The sequence below is a fragment of the Pangasianodon hypophthalmus genome, chromosome 2 (assembly GCF_027358585.1).
Source record: "Pangasianodon hypophthalmus isolate fPanHyp1 chromosome 2, fPanHyp1.pri, whole genome shotgun sequence".
NCBI classification, from domain to species: domain Eukaryota; kingdom Metazoa; phylum Chordata; class Actinopteri; order Siluriformes; family Pangasiidae; genus Pangasianodon; species Pangasianodon hypophthalmus.
The window spans coordinates 26,300,717-26,318,074 of record NC_069711.1 but is presented as its reverse complement, the minus strand read 5'-3'; the positions used below and the strand labels follow the sequence as shown (position 1 = coordinate 26,318,074).

The window sequence follows — 17,358 nt, the reverse complement described above, 5'->3', positions numbered from 1 at the left end:
ACAGCCTAAGATGGCAACTGTAGGAGCCAAATCTGTGTAATCTGGTCAAATTTAACCCTGATATAACAAATCTAGCCAGATCTGGCCTAGATTTGTTTGATGAGCATAATGGAGCAGGACTGGCCTGCAAAATCTGATCTCTGTCCCATAGACAAAGATATCCTTAGGAAAGAAATGAGATGTATAGCCTATTTTTGTTTTGTTATGCTTGGAAATTAAGCAGTACAGACCATGTCAGAGTCTAGCCAATAATTTTAATGCAAAATTATGTTTTTCCAGGTGCAAGACTTGTTGACACTGTGCAATACGGTGCTGCTGTTGGTCGATTGGTGTTGCGGTGTAATTTTTTTGTCTGGGGAACAAATTTACTAGCGCTCGAAACACTTCTCAAGACACATTGAAAATTGTTAGTATTCCTCTCTTTCTCAGCATTGTTTCTGAAAGAAAAGCCTTTGTTCTCATCAAAGGATGGATTATATATTTTTATTATTGCACAAGCTCAACAGTTAGCAGCAAGTTTACTGACAGGAAAAACAGTAGACACATAAAACACTGCATATTTGCACTCACAGACACTGACCAACAGTGACAATCTCTTTCTTCACAGGCACCTTGTTAGCTTAAGCTACTGCAGTTTGTTGCATTGTCTGATTATATAACTGTTTGATTATATACTGTGTATCTACATCACAATTGACTTTTTTGGGGCTTGTACACAACCTGCTGGTAGGAAAAGACCAGTTTCTGTCAGTAAACAAAATGTGAAATAAATTTCATGTGTTTAATAGTAAAGCTTATGACATAGCTGATGATTCTGAAGTAATATGAATCCTTTTTTTATTTTATTTTATTTTTTAAGTATAATGTAATGCTTGTGTGTATGAGGTCTGGGAAAACTATTCATGATTGAAAATATCATCTGATTAATATTATTTTAAATATATTTGATTATTAGTCAAAATAAATATTAAGTATAATGCAAAATTTTTATAATGCTATATTTAATCTACATCACATACATAGTATAATGTGCACATGGAAATATTTAGGTTAAACACTAATACATTTGATAACTATGATCCAGGGGAGTGTGTTCCAGAAAGTGGGTTTAATAAAGCCTAAAATTGAACTCTGCGTCGAGTGAAGCCAACGTGACCTATCTAGAGTTAGCAGATTAGAATTTTCACGCTCAATATTACTCACCACGTGTTCACAGAGAACATAAAATTCCCTCATCAGTGGCATTCTGATAAAGGATTTGCTGTGTGTGAGACAAAAATAATTTTCACACCTGAAACATAAAATACTGAGGTCTGAATATGAGAACTGTTAAAATGTGTAATGTAAATGAAAAACTAAGGTTCAGTAGTTCATTATTAGTATTGTGCCTGAATTTAATACTTTTAATAGTTTGAATTCACTGATGGTAATAAAAGGATTTATCAACAAATTAGAACAGGAGATTAAAAATTAACCAAGACATAAAAGATATTTTTGCTTAGAGCTACATTTCCTTAATTGGAACCTAATTTCAGACTTAGACCTATGTTAGTTTCAATTTGTAGCCAACAGCAAGAAGGCTGAAGCCCCTAAAATGGGTGGGGATCACCACCACCACTGCTCTCACAAGCAGAGGAGCTGGCAGTGTCATAGAGCAGTGGGGATACTTTAAATAATGATGGTGTTATCAGAGTCAACTGTCATCGCAGGACACAGGTACCTACGTAAAGTATTGGTATATCAACATCATAATCAACATATTTAATCTGTTGCTAGCTGAACTGAAGGGGTGCTGATTTTAGATTCCTAGTAGGCAACAACCAGAACATAATCTTCTACCTGAGTAAAATCCAAGCATTATCCCTGTACAATGACTGACAATCTGTCTGCCACATCACACCCTCACACATCTGTATATTATATTATTTTGAACCTTGTGTTTTTGGTGATTAGCTTTAAGTAGACAAAATCCACTGTTATGCATTTTCATTATAGACTTTTTGACTATAGTTTAGCCTTGTCCTAAGGTCTATAAAATGGAGTCTAACTGCATGCAATAGATAGAAGTCTAAATAAAGTTAATTTAGTTTAAATAATTATTGTGCTAAGAAAGGCTATCGTTCAGAAAAAAACCTATTAATGAATAATAGGATATCTAATTGGCATAAATCTGTGAATAATTTAAGTAAGGAAGTTTTATTTATAAAGCACATTTAAAACAACAATAGTTGCCCAAAGTGCTGTACATACAGTCCTCGATGAAAGTACTGGAATGGCAAGGCCAGTTCTATTGTTTTTGCTATACACTGAAGACATTTGGGTTTGCAATCAAAAGATGAATATGAGATGATAGATGAAAATTACAGCTTTCATTTCCTGATATTTACAACTAGATGTGTTAAACAACTTAGAACATGGCACCTTTTGTTTGAATCCACCCATTTTTCAAGTGATCAGAAATATTGGAACATATGACTGGCAGGTGTTTATTGTTGCCCAGGAGTGCCCTGATAGATTGATTATTTAAACAGTTAATAGCTCTGAATGTCTACTCTTGGTTTAAGCCCTGGGTTTTGAATGTGATGGCTGAATTTGTTGTTAAAAAGGATAAACTAACATGAAGACCAGAGAGCTGCCTATGGGAGAAAAGCAAGCCCTTTTGAGGCTAGGAAAAGAGGGAAAATCTATCAGAGCCATTACACAAGAATTGGGCATAGCCAGTACAATAATTTGTGATGTCCTGAAATCACACGGGTGAAGGTATCACAATACACTATTTGAAGAAGACTTTGAGAGCAGAAATATAGAGGCCATGACACAAGATGTAAACCACCCATTAGCATTATGAATCAGATGTCCAGATTGGAATTGAAAAAAATACAGAGATTAACCTCTAATGAACGAATTCAGAAGTCTTCAGAAACATTCTGACTGCCAGTTTACAGAGCAATTCATCCAATCTAATTGGGAGGAACTTCTTGCAGAAAGAAAATGACCCAAATCACTCTGCCAACACAGCAAAGGACTTCATCAGTGGAAAAAAGTGGAACGTTTTAGACTGGCCATGTCAATCACAAGACATGAACCCAATTGAGCATGCATTTCACCTCCTGAAGAGGAGACTGGTGGGAGAAACCCTCCAAAACAAACAACTGAAAGAAGCTGTGGTACAAGCCTGGAAAAGCATCACAAAACAGAATGCAACAGTTTGGTGTCAGTGGGTTGCAGGCTTGATGCAATTATTGGAAACAAGGGATATGCAACCAAATATTAAGTGTTATTTACATTAATTTACTTTAAAACCATCTGTTCCTATACTTCTGCACACCTAAAAATTTAATAGCCTGCCACCAAAGGTGCCATGATCTAAGCTGTTTAACACATCTAGATGTAAATGTCAGAAATGAAAGCTGAAATTCTGATCCGTCGTCTCATATTCTTTTGATATCAAACCTAAACGTCTTCAGTGTATAGCAAAAACAAAAGTATTGGCCTTGCCTTTTCCAATACATTCAGAGGGGACTATACATAAGAATAAAATACAGACAGGGCACAATAAATAAAGAATAATGCTAAGACATTAAATAGTAATAGTAATAACAATAATAGAAAAAAAATAAATAGGAGAAATTCAAAATGCAAGTGTGAAAAGATATGATTTTAGTTTTGATTTGATTATTATTTGAAAATGGTAACTGAGGACGTGTTCCTGATATCTACGGATAGGCTCTTTCACAGCCTTGGTGCAGCAGTTGCAAAGGCATGGTCACCCTTTAGCCTCAACCGAGACTGTGGAACAGCTAGGAGTGACTGATCAGAAGACCTTCAAGACCTAGGAGCTGATTATTGAGAGAGCAGTTATTATGTAGGAGGAGTTATCCCATTAAGAGCTTTAAAAACAAATAAAAGGACCTTAAATTGGATCCTGTACTGGACAGACAGCCAGTGCAGAAAGGCTAAAACTGGAGTGATGCATGTTAGCGTCACAGCGCAAGTTGCCAGCCGCTAGACTCACTCCCATCTCAGTTTTTGGAATGGAAAACTCAGGGGTTAATTTCTATACCCACTTACTGGAATACCCCCAGAACTGAACGCTACCTGTTTATTGATTTTCTGTGGTAGATGAGCTCTGACGTTAACTCACAGTGCTTTATGAATATCTAAACTCATCTAAAGCTAGTTTATTTACAGCAAATTCGTTTGAGTGATGTGCAGAGTAACCAGTTTTACCTACAGAACATGTGTATTAGGTCAAGTATGGAGTTCATACATGACCATAGGGACACTGCACAAACTGATTAAGCTTCTCTGTAGTTCAGGTCATCTTAAATACCCAGCAGATTCAAAAGTGGTAACGTGATACACCACTACAAAACAAAACCTAACCACTTTGTTTTATTTATAGGCATAAACTAATCATTAATGTTTAAGCATTAAAAGGTAACTGTTGTCATTATTTATTCATTTTAGCTGCTTATCCAGACCCTAACGTATTTTAGTTGAATCCCCCTGGTATATAATTTAGTTTTTGAATATATCACTGTTTGAATTTCCCCAGAGAAACGATCATTTACAGTAACTTTTTGTTTGGTATACTTTATACTTTCGTAATCTACATAGTAAATAGATTTTACTTTTTTCCTATAAAATTGCTTTTTGTGGGCCAAATGCAGTTTTAAAGCAGTTAAAGGTTACTAATGCACAGTGAATCGACAGTGTCAATCTGGCAATTTGTTTAAATCTCAATCTGTGAGATTTAAACCCATAATCTTGTGGTCACTAACACAACTACCACTGGCCTTTTCCCTCATGAGTCCTGGTGTATAGTGGCATTTTAATAGCCAAATGCTGAACTGTGCACCACTGACCTTTCCCTGATGCTTTTTTGGATAAGCTTTTAAAGGTTTTTAGGCATTCAGACATGAGACTCGTCCAAGTCCAGATCTACAGGAGACAGAGGCAGAGGGGACAGAGAATGAGGTGTGAGCAGAGAGGTCAGGAGAGGGTTCTCTGTGCCATGCTCCTCAGCCACGTGGAGCGAGGTTTCTGTGTTTTCCAAAAGCCCTGAAGTTTCCTCGTCTTCCGGACTCTCGCGGATCTGAGCTGGGTTCAGCCGAACAGGAGTGCTCAGCATCGACAAAGAGGAAGGGAGGGGAGAGCATGACCTGGAGGCTGGAGTGGAGGATGGCGTAGGAGAGAGGCTACTTCTCGTGCTACCTTTGTCTTGCTTTTCTTTACTGTCAGCAACAGGTGAGGCCTAAAACAGGAGAGTGGATGGCTTAGGAAATACTGATTGTGCCATGTACCTATCATGTCTTGGATTAGACTCAGCTGAAAGCAAACTTCTTAAAAACATACAAATTGCTTGAGCAAATGGTGGGGGGTAAACCGTAAAAGTAAACCGTAAAAACATAACCGTCTGATGTCCCTCTTAGTATCTTGTCTAATGTTAGATAGTTCAAACACACTTTGACTGGTTATTTCACGTTAACAAACCCAAAACCTTGTCCATTTACCTTGACAGCGAGTGAGGGCACTTTCGAGATGAGTGAACCAGCCAAAAATATTATTAATGTGAGATTGGGGTCAGGGGGTGGAGCTTCCAGGGAGATCAAAACACCTACACACCTGTCACTCATTCTAGACTCCTATTTTGATTGGCTCATCTGCAGTTTTTATTGCAGGGGAGGGAACTCCCATGCAAAATACATAAATGTTGGAAGGTCTTCAAATCAATTACAGTTCCGCAGGATTCTTAAAATAACCACATTCAGCAAACTGAAAAATCATTGTATTTATGTCACTCTTTCAGGCATCAGTGTAAAATAGAAATATGAAAACCCACCTGTGGGTGTGCTGGGATGTGCTGCTCAGCTCTGATGGAGGGTGATGGAGTCTCAGAGGGAGCAGGAGTTGTGGGTGAGTGGCTAGGTCTTCTGGCTCCTGTTGCTCCCAGCAGAGCAGTGCTAGCTGTGGGTGTAGAAGAAGGAGACTTTCCAGGAGCTTCCTGGGATTCAGTGAAGGTGACTGACCTCTTCTGGTCACTATGTGCTAAGGGAGGAAAATCAGTAATGGTCAAAATTTGAGGAGCCCTGGTTGCTCAGCATGTAAGGTTTTGTGTTAGCGCCCAGGACTGTCTCAGTTGGGCCCTTCAGCAAAACTTCCCCAAGGGGCACTGTACAGTGGCTGACCCTGAGTTCTGATCGCATCTTCCCAACCATGTTAGGATATGCTAAACAACCAGCTATCCTCAGCTTGCTCAAAATAATGTTAGTCTATGTGCATGGGTATAGAAGAATTACAGTCGATCTTCTAATTAGTTTTAAAACTAATATCAACTCTAGCTTTAATCAATATACTACATTTCTATGTCACACGTACATACACACCTCTATCAACTGCTTTGTTCTTGGGCTGGATGCTCCTGCGAGTAGTTGAGAGTCTGGCTCCCTGCCGTCCACGACATTCATCCTGCATTCGTGGGATGGACAGCAGCGGGCGACGAAGCTAAAAAAAGACAATCCCCTCTCTCATTTAGTTTTGGAGAAAACAGAAATAGGCTTTCTTCCTACAAACTACACTCTGGGGCAAAAATGAGTCATGGTTCTTTTGACACAAGTGCAACAACATTAAAATATCCATGTGTAAAAGGCTACCTACAAGTTTACCACAGAGACTTCATTATTTGGGGAAAAAAGCTAAGAAAAGCTATTCAGTATTACCTTATGTTGCATGTTCTTTCAATCTACTTGTTTGTTACCTTTTTATTCATTGCTAAATTAAAAACACTACATTTCGTGCACATTTTACGTGAAATTGTTAATGCCTTCTCACCTGCCTCAGACCTCTTTTACGACCAAGTGGTGGCTGAAGTAAGAGATTGTGATGGCCTGGCTCACTTTGGACGCTTGCGACCCTGTAGACGAATCCGCAGTGCAGCATGTGAGCAAGGGGTGGTTAAGGGAGCTGAACACAATCCCTGTTAAATCCTCCAGAAACACAGGAGAGTTTAGAGGAAGTGTGTCCATTCCACAAATCCCCCAACAGTCCAAGGCTCATCATTAATCAAACACAGTGACAAAGACAAATTGTGACACATGAATTGCAGATTAGAAACCTGCAATGTCATTCACAACACCATAAGGGATTTAGAGGAGCTGGTGTTGGCAGGGTCTTGCACCCTTCAAAATAATTTCCAAGATTTCCATTTTGTAAAACTTTAATGAATAAACTATGAACAGGGGACATTATGTTTTACTAAACTATGTTTACTAAACTATAATACATCAGCAAATTTTTTTCTGATTTGCACATGCCAGACCAGACTCCTCAGGCCCAGAGACTGGCACCCCAAAGAGGAACTCCAATTTGAGCAGTGGAAAAAAGCCTGAAACATGAATGGACACCATGGCACCATGAGGCTCACTGGAAATGACATGAGTACCACACAGTGACAGTAAGTAGTGACATTTAGTATTAGTGTCCATACCAGAGAAAAAGAACAAAACCAATTAGAGGACAGTGAGACAGAGAGGGTAGAGGGGAAAAAAAACAGAAAGAGAGGGAGAGCTGTCCATAGAATCAGTGAATGTGATGAGTTGGGAAAGGCAGGCCCAGCCCCGGCACACACACAGTGAGACACCGCACACACAGGGCTGTGACACTGTACCGTGACAGGGTACCCTCCTCCAGCAGCCCCTGGGACTCATCTAGCACATTGGGTTCACTGCAGAGTGGGCAGGGAACAAGGTTAGGGGAAAGACTGGAGATGCATGCAAGTCACAGATGACGTTCACCCTTGTCTTTAAAGGAAAAATATGGTTATGTCATGTAAGTAGATTAAGATAAAATGTGGTGACCTCCAGCAAAAAGTGGGGATCTATGAAGGAAACAGAAAATCCATCAAAGTGGCTCAAAGAGATGTATACTGACTCTTAACGTGGAGGAGTTTGTATGATTGTCTTTTTTTGCTTCACAGTTAGTGATAATGTTAGTAGCAGAATGAGTAGGGAAGTTTACCTGTGACTGGGCAGCATGGTGCTTAGAACCGGCTCTGGCTGCGTGGAGGCGGAGCCTGTGGCATGGCTGGAGAAACGGCGCTGTGTAATTAAGCTGGGTAAGAAAGCTTCATGCTCACTTACCACACTGGGAATGCTTATGGAATCATCTAGTAAGAAAAGAGGAGGAAGAGGAAAAGTGCATAACCAGATACAGAAAACACCATGAGTGCCACAACTACCCTACAAAATGCAAGAGAAAGCTGAACTGGTGAATGAGCAAGGAAATTAGAGACTACCTTAAATTCAACCCAAGTTAAACACATTAGCTTCTTAAATAATATTGCTTGCTTCTTAGTACAGTCCCTTTGGTTGAAAAATTTACAAGTTTATGAAGAAAAAAGAGTGACTTTTTATTGATGAGCAGTTTAAAAATTTTAGATCAAATATTATTTCTCTGTAAAATCGAAACTGGAGATGGAAAAGAGTTGGCTTTACTTTCCTCCTCCTCCTCGTCAGTGCGGCTAAGTGTGTCCTGTGAGGGCTGGCGGGACGGCTGGCTATCCTGTTCCCACACTGTCCCCGTGCCTGTGTTTGAGCGAGACATGGTGGCCAGGCTCAGCCGGTAGGCTGATGTGGAGGTGCCCACTGTACTGATGGATGTCTTTCCTTGGTATGCTGAAAAGAGAGATAGCAGTGTGTAGGCAGCATCTTTTGCACGTTACAGTGGCAATGTATTATAAACACTTATAGCACTTATGCCGTTGAAATGTTGATTTTGATTGGTCAGAAAGTATAGATTAATTTTCTGTTACTGCACGGCTCAGACAATAGTTCCAACTGCAAGTCAAATTACAGGACAGAGGACTTTTCACTTTTAGTTATTCAGTAACATGATGAACTGCTTTTTTGTCCGATTATCTTCACTAGAGAAAAAAAGAGGTATTTATAGCTGTTTGAATGTGTGATAACAGGAAATAACTTGTTTAATTCAGCAACATTAAATGTAACTCTAAATGAATAAAAAGTGCAACATGTTGTAGTTCAATAATAAAAATAATAATCACTGGCAAACTGCTGTGGTATAAGAGGAATAAAACAATTCAGGAGATAGTATTATTGGAAAATATTAATAAAACAATAATCTTCTGGTATTTCTGGTCATTTATTGTGGTAACATCACACCACCCCTCTGCAGCATGTGCTGTACTTTTATTCCTTACTTAATGTCCAGTTCAGTGTCTACACCACAGCTACATTTACTGGTTTGATTAAAATCCATTGGATTACTCAATTACCTTCATTTTAATATTACTTTTATTTAAGGCAACACTAAGAACATTATAACACCCAGTTAGCCTGCAAATTAAATACTTCTTTTGTTACTTCAGTTTGTTTTAACAGTGCAATTAATCAACTTTGATTCTAATGAAAACTCAAACAGTGAATGTATCCTCACCCGAGCCACTGTGCACGGCCTCCTTCAGGATCTTGAGCTCGTTGTTGAACTCAGCGAACAGTGAGCTCTTGCAGAGTGAGCGTGGGATGAAGCGTCTCTCCAGCTGGTCGGCGATGTGATGCCGGGCTGTAATCTCCTCCTGAGACTCTGCCGGCTGGGTTAGCAGCTGACAGGGGTGAGAGAAAATTCAACATGTCATCATTATAGCACTCTCAAACATCTAGTGAATGTAGCTTTCCTAAAAGAGTCAGAAGATGAATTTTCTCACAAGCTCATAACAGCTTCATTTCTGTGAAGCTCATAACAGATGCTTATGTTAACATGTCTATGTGATGCTTATTTCCTCCTTTATCTCCCTGTGATTTTCAAAGAATGACGAGAAGATGATTGCACTGGTGGCTGGGTATTTTGTGTATTTTGTGCAAGTAATAAAGAAGTCGGTTTTGGGTTTCGCTCACCTTGCACTGTATGAAGGGGCGCAGGAGCACGAAGATGGGGATGCGAGTGCGCACTATGAAGTCGATGAAATCCCAGAAAGCAAGACCACCCACTTTGCGCAGAGCCATCTCCTTCACCTGCAGACTCAGTCTGTACCACTGATTACCCAGCTGCCTCTCGAAGCACACCAGCACCACCTTCAGAGCTGCACGTGAGAGCATGTACAAAGAGAATTACAATGGTTACTTTATTTATTTTAGTACACTCTTGATATCTCTCAGTGTAACTGTAACTATTAAAACTACTGTTCAGAGTTGTGTCCACAACCTAAATCTGTAGGTCCTAGTCATATTCTATGTCCTATAGTTCTCAGTTGAATATCTGTACCTAGATAAGCGGCTTGGCTCGTAGACTCAGCCAGACCCTCTCGGCGCAGGTCCTTGCCCGTGTCTCCAGGGGTGGAGCAGTGTGCCGGGGACGCGTCCAAAACAAAATTTTTACTGCGAGATGTGCTGATGATGCGCGGAGGCAGCAGGATGTTGATGACCGTCTGCAGGAGCAGGAAGACCTCCGCCTGCTCAATCTGAGGACTGTCTGTGGCAGCACACACACACACACAAACAAATTTATGGGTATGTGTGGTACTATGATATATAAAAATATACAACATGCCTCAGATAGGATCAGTTTTTCAGGATGATACGTGTAATTAAATATTTGCTTCATCATGGTAATGTATACCCATCCATATGCAGAAATTTAACAAAGTTTTATATTTAGGCAATAAAAGTTATAAATGAAACAGGATAATCATTGTGCATCTGAAATGCTTTTGTGTGTATATTTCTATGTTTATAATGCTAAGAATTGAAATGAACACATATAGGGTATTTAAAAATAAAGTGGAACTGTTAATTGCTAAAATCCAAAGAGATGGCCTATCAATGGGTCAGTCGTTAGTACACTTTTTTGAGATTTATCTTTTCAACACTGACCTTTGCTTCCTGAGCCAACAGTCAGCACGAATGGAATCAGAAGGTTAAGTAGCATGCCCTCTCGCCTCTCCTGATTGGTAAAGGGTGAGATCACTTGACTGAGCGGGAAGTCATCCTTCAAAGCCTGTGAATGACAGAGAAGTAAAATTTGCATCAAGTATAGGCTCAAATGACTATGATCTACTCTGAATCAAAGGATTAGTGTGCCCAGCTAAAAAGGCTAAAGTGCATTACTTGTATCTGCATGGCCACTAAGCGAACCACAGCTGTGCTGAATGGGAGAGGAGGGGAGAGGTAAGGACTTAAGTGCAGCAACGGCAGACCATCTGCTACACTGGAGGGTCCAACCACACCCATCACCTAAACAGATAAACACACAACTCACTGTAATAGGACAGGGGACCTCGTGTATCCACTACACTACAGAAGCAAACTGGTTCAGTGTGAGAAAGTCAGAGTTATATTCCGTGTAACCTTGAGTTCAGTGCTACATTATGAGCCTGCTAATAAATCTGCTGTATATTAAGTTTAGTAGGTCAGGTCATAACCAGGTGTACAGTCTACCAAAATAAAGTATGTCCAAGATCAGTGATGCTCACCAGGTTGACACAGACATTGATGAGAGAGCGCAGGTGGGGGAGAAAGGAAATTATCGGCTGGCGATGAAGAGTCAAACAAATCCCTTCGATCAGACTGCTGGCTGCTTCCCATTCCACCTGTCGTCTAGGAAAAACCCACAAACACTAGTGTTTCAGTAGTACACATATGAAAGCCAAATATCAGATCTACACTGCACTCAACACAAAACTCAATTTGTTGTCTAAATGTTCTAAACTTTATTTTACTGTGCCTGTTCGTTTACCTTTGATTCTTGTTTGGAAATTACAAGCAAGGACTACAAATTATTAATGTGTAAAACACTTTCTGAATGCTGAATAATTCACATTAATTCAATAATTCATAATTGACAGGTCAGTGTACTTTTGCATTCATTAAATTTTGTATTTTTAAGTCTGAAATCAAATTCAGGAAAAGGTCTCTGTTTGGGTTTCTTAAAAGATCATTTTTGTTTTCTCGAGATCATAACAACTTATTCTTGTGATAGTAACAAAAGTTATTTTCCGAGAACATTTAGCAGTAGCATACTAGGATTACATTGTTATGGCCAGTGGCACATTGTTGGTATTGGTATTATGGCGATTCTGCAGTAATTACATCCTATTTTTTAATCACCATTTGTCTTGTGAACCGCAAAGCATTTAAGTGGCATCTCTCAAACATCATGCGATAACCATAGAGATGTCCCGGTCCCTCAGATTGGCTGGCAATGAAACTGATCACCTGTTCAGGATCACTATAGTGTCCACAGTGGTATATCTGCAGATTTCTGAGTCACCTTCTGAAGTGATGGACACTAACTTGAAAACTGTCTAGCACTGACAAACGTAAGGCTAGATAGCTAGATAGCTAGATGTACGTTTCTGATCCCAAAGGGCTATCCTCAGATTCAGAAAGTTACCCTGCACCAGCTATTCTGTCTTAAGCTAGTGCCTGATTACAGTAAAAATGGATGCGCTCGTCAATGATGTAAATCTTGTTTGCCTAATCATGCATTTCGAAATCACAACAAAAATAAGATGTGACCTCAAGAAAACAAAATATCTTCAGAGACACCAGAATATGGCTCAAGTGAAGCCATGATTATTATTACATTTTCCAAAAATGTAAAAATTGTAAAAAAAAAAGCCAAAATTATTACATTTTCATTTTTGCATTTTATGATTTCAGCACATTAATTTAACAAATAACAAAGAGAAAAGAGATAATATTAAATTTAAATTACAAAATATTTTGAAAAAGGAACAATTATTCATTAACATGTTGATTACAGAATTTTTTAAAAATCATAAAACCATTTGGGTTTTGGTTTTTCGTTTAAAAATAGAATAATGAATGAAAGCAAAAGCACACAGACATTGACCACATGGCAAAAAGGTGATTGATGTACAAAACGGAATAGAGAGCGTATGTTGTCTTGTAGAAGCTATAAAACAGCCTCCATAACTTGTTCTGTACAAAACCTTCTGATATTAAGGCTCTCTTGCTGTTGCCATGAACCAGTAGGTCTGTTAGGATATTTGTATGTTTTTGGGGTTGTTTGTTAACAGTTTGATGATAAAAGGACAAAAATCACTCACTCTGACTTACCTCATACCCACCTGGGCACAAAGTATACACACTCAAACACATCAAGACCATACAGAGAAAGCTGTGGGCAAAGACGAAGCGTACAGCACCAAAACACGACGACAACGATGAGCGTCGCATCTCAAAGAGATGCGAGGGAGGGAGGCAGAAGGAGACAGAAACGGCGACTGAGGAAAAGTGGACAGACCTGGAATACAGAGCCTGTGGACGGGCGCACCTGAGCGTGGGCATTTTGTGGATCTTGTTGAACATGCGGTCCAGGCGCTTGAGAATGAGGATGAGAGCTGGCCGCACTGCTTCTGATGACCAGTCAGTGATGGGCAGCATTTCGGTGATGTAGCGGCGCAGGCCACGGCTCTCCATGGTCAGAGTGTCGTATGGTGCCAGCTTCAGGAGCGAATGTGCAATCTCTGCCAGCCTAGATAAAAGACAGACTTTTGATTATAAAGGATCACATTACTTCTGTTCTAGTTGGGTATTTGTATTTCTAATTCTGCTCTCCAGGGCTGGAAAGTAACAAACTTCATGTACTCTCATTACAGTATTTGAGTACATGGTTCACTGTAACAGTAAATTTTTGAGTATAATTAAAAATATTACTTTTACTTGAGTTTTTTTTTTTTTTAAATAAAACTTACTACAGACTGTAAGCCAATTGCAAATTTAAAATAACACTGTTCTGTTGTCCTGTCTGGTTGACATGCACTGTCCTGTGTATTTATTGTCCTGTGTATTTATTGTATTGTTTGCACTCATCTCACACCGTCACGTATTAGCACTTTATGTTGTCCTGTTTACTCTGTATTGTTATGTTTTGCACCATGGTCCTGAGGGAACATTTTGTTCCAATGTATACAACCTATATAGAGGAATGACAATAAAAAAACACTTGATTTGACTTAACTTCCGGTGCCAAATGCTAAGTCAGCAGCAGCAATGTCTGAGACATTGGAGACAGATGGGCAACTCTAGCTCATTTTATCAGGTATTTTCAGTTTTAAATGCTTCAAAAGAAAGTGTGATAATGATCTAGCTTGCTAATAACGTAGCTAGAAACAAGTATGAATTAACATGAGCTAGCTAGCTAGCAAGCTACCCCAAAAGCATTTGGCTAAGTTAGCTAGCCAGCTAACATTACCTTTCTTTATATACTGTTGATAATAGAGGTGGTGTTCACTTCAGCATAGGTAGTTTTTCACCAGATGACTTATTTACTCTTACTTGAGTAATTTTCTTGTCCACTACCTTTACTCAAGTGAATTACTACTACAGTAGCAATACTTTTACTCAAGTCAGTCTTTTGTACTCTTTCCAGCATTGCTGTTCTCACAGCAATACAGGTTTTGTTCTGTAAATAGCAAAATATTTGTGAATATATAATCACAGCATCAGCATTACTCATAAGTGCTTTGGCCCTTTGGTTTCATTGATTATTTGCACATCGTTAGATAAAACTCATATATGTTTCCAGACATTTTGCTTACCCTCCCCATAACTTGATTATCCTTTGTATTTGTATTTTTGCCAATTGGTTTCCTGCTCCAAATGTTGTTTGCAACCTTGAATGTTTTTAGAAGCATTGTGGGCATATACATACATACATACTCAACCACATTAAAGCCTTCAGTTATAATAATTGAACACTTCCTGTATCTCTTCGGATCACACAGGTTGACTGACAAGGAAGAAAACAGCTCCCAGTCAAGGCAAAACAAGACTAAATCTGTGGAGCAAACTGATATGAAAGCTTGTGAAATCAAAGTTTAAATCAGAAAAAGGTGTTCTATATGTATAGAGCATATAGAAGGCATTGCAATCCTTTCCTCCTCTCTTGCTCATACCTCATATGAGACTTTATATCCAGAAGCTCTAGAGCAGTGACTCTGGGTTCTCCAGCCACGTTCTGCAGGATCTTTAGTCGTGGGCCACAGTGTTTGTAGAACTCAGTGCAGATGTTGAGCAGGGACTCTCGAGGCCGGCGGAACTCCTCGCGGGCGATGCGCTCATCCAGCTCCTCCCGGGGCATGCCCTGACCCTCCTCCAGCAGGTGAAGGTTATCTCTGTGCATAGAGTGTTACTTTTCACAACTTTAACGTATTAACCTAAGCTATTGGTGTAGTGTAGCAGATTAAATTAAATACACATTAAATACACAGAATACTGTGCTCAGAGAACAGCCCTGACCTGGTATTTGGTCCTCCAGACATTGTGTGGTTGGCAGCAGTTCCTCCTTTATGGCCCTGATCGCAGCGACTCATCTGAGGTGCAGTCATAGGTCTGGGGAACGACAAACAAAATGCACAGCAAAATTAGTACCATTAGTACCATCAATACCCAAACCATTATACAACAAATAAGACCTTGTAACAAGCATTTTTTTAATATAAATAAAATGGCTTCTACAATTTAGTCATGGAGATAAAGCTTAGATTGATGAAAGTACTTTATAGGAGTCTTTATTTTGCTACATTTTTAGAATTTTTTTTTTGTATAAATCAGATATGGTTATCACGGGTAACTCCATACTTAATGCACAAAAAGCAGTCAAGCTGAGGTCACATCTAGAAACCACTATAAACATGACTAGGACCTAGAACTAGAAAAAGAAGGGCAGGCAGAAACTATAAAACTAGGAAACCTTGTGACTTTGATGTGACACATTATTACTTTCAGTATTGCAGTTTCTATTCAGTATGCCAATAAAATCAAAAATTAGGGAAATCCATGGTTATATTATGAATAATAATTTCCAGAAAAGCATGTTACACATCTTTGTGTGGATTTCCTCCAGGCTCTCCGGTTTCCTGACATACGGTTTCTCCAGACACAGAAACTATGACTAACCAAAGCTTTCAAATGTTCACAAATAGGGCAGATAAACAAAGGAATACACACACAAGTCAATAGGACATAATGAAACCATATCTGTGAAGCAAAGAGGAAGGTTTTGGTATGGCTGTAGCTGTGTGGAGACAGGGAAAGAGGAACACACCGTGTCAGGGCCTCCACACTATACAGCAAAGCCTGCAGAGAGGTGGCCAGTGCGGCTATGGCTGCAATCTCATCTCTGGCTACAGACGCTGACTCCAGGGCCTGACTGTTACTTTTCAGCTTCTGCAAATAACAAGGAACCAGTGCTTCTAGAACCATCAGCATCTGTAGACTGGAAGAGGAGACACAAACATGATGTTATTCCACAGACATAGTATCAGTACTGATACAGGCTAAGTGGTGTTTTCACAGACTATGGATGTATCTTAGATTGTGCACCTTCGGAAGGATTCAGGAGCGTAGGCCACCACAGTTACACACAGCTTGATGGATTCACTGATGGAGAAGGCTAGGTCCTCATTGCCATAGCAAAAATCTGAGTGGAAGAAAATGCATAAGAATGTTTTGAAAGTGAAACGTATTGATTGTTTAGTGAGGGGGTGTAACATGACCTCTTACCCAGAGAACGTAGTGGCTTCTCAGCTTTGACCAACTCCAAAGCATCCAGGCTGTCGGCTGTTTCTCCTTCCAGGGACACCAGCAGGTCAAACAGGCACTGGGCAGACACACCTTTAGACAGTCCAGTACTGGTGCAGGTCTGAGAGAAGAAATAATCAGTGCTCCAATGTCTACGACAACACACTGTAAAAATGGTGATAACTACAGCTGATCTCTCTACTGGATACTATTAAAGGAGCATGTAAAACGTAGTAGGGACTTATGAATGATAAGGTTTTATGCTCTCACAGTGAACTCCAGCAGTGGGGCCACACTGGCAAACAGCTGCAGGATGAATGGTTTGCGGTGGAGAATGTAAAACTGCCGGCAGCAGAACTCAATGCCTCGACGAAGCAATGGGTTACTTTCATAATCAGCGTATGTCTGACGTGAAGAAGAACAAACACAATACAGTAAATAATAACAAAACAGAATAATCAGTAATCAGTGTTTAAGGTACCTACTCCAATGTGCACATAAGTTGTTCCAAGTTTTAGGAAGCAGTCACAAATTTACCTAAGATGCAGGAGTGGACAAATCAGTAGCCTGCATGTGGGGGACAAACAGATTTTCTGTTCGGGCTACTAGTTTTTTATACGTTGTCTGTGGACAAGGTGATTCAACAACTAGGAAAGAAAATAAACACTGGTTCCTACTGAGCTTTGCAAAAAAAAAAGGTATGAAGTAGTGGACAGTAATGAAGTAGATGTAATTCTTTACTGCACGTAAGAACTTTTTTCAAGTATCTCTACTTTTTTAAAGTATTTCCATT

At 39.5% G+C, this 17,358-nt stretch overlaps 1 protein-coding gene across 8 annotated transcripts in view; it reads right to left on the bottom strand.

The window, feature by feature from the left end:
- Positions 1-467: 467 nt before the first annotated feature.
- LOC113538326 (protein unc-80 homolog) overlaps positions 468-17,358 on the bottom strand; it is a 71,472-nt gene continuing 54,581 nt past the window's right edge. For 4 of the 8 annotated variants that reach the window (XM_026933292.3, XM_034313427.2, XM_026933291.3 and 1 more), the window contains 20 exons: positions 16,836-16,970; positions 16,548-16,686; positions 16,368-16,464; positions 16,090-16,260; positions 15,282-15,374; positions 14,939-15,157; positions 13,285-13,515; positions 11,489-11,612; positions 11,124-11,249; positions 10,890-11,013; positions 10,282-10,488; positions 9,915-10,099; positions 9,457-9,622; positions 8,496-8,675; positions 8,020-8,167; positions 7,670-7,726; positions 6,835-6,916; positions 6,390-6,507; positions 5,846-6,051; positions 468-5,257 (listed from right to left, as the gene is read on the bottom strand). In XM_026933292.3, coding sequence (XP_026789093.3) covers positions 4,916-5,257; positions 5,846-6,051; positions 6,390-6,507; positions 6,835-6,916; positions 7,670-7,726; positions 8,020-8,167; positions 8,496-8,675; positions 9,457-9,622; positions 9,915-10,099; positions 10,282-10,488; positions 10,890-11,013; positions 11,124-11,249; positions 11,489-11,612; positions 13,285-13,515; positions 14,939-15,157; positions 15,282-15,374; positions 16,090-16,260; positions 16,368-16,464; positions 16,548-16,686; positions 16,836-16,970 — 3,150 coding nt within the window. In that variant the 3' untranslated portion in view covers positions 468-4,915. The remainder of the gene's footprint in view (positions 5,258-5,845; positions 6,052-6,389; positions 6,508-6,834; positions 6,917-7,669; positions 7,727-8,019; positions 8,168-8,495; positions 8,676-9,456; positions 9,623-9,914; positions 10,100-10,281; positions 10,489-10,889; positions 11,014-11,123; positions 11,250-11,488; positions 11,613-13,284; positions 13,516-14,938; positions 15,158-15,281; positions 15,375-16,089; positions 16,261-16,367; positions 16,465-16,547; positions 16,687-16,835; positions 16,971-17,358) is intronic. The other 4 variants (XM_034313435.2, XM_026933293.3, XM_026933295.3 and 1 more) reach the window with 3 other exon arrangements.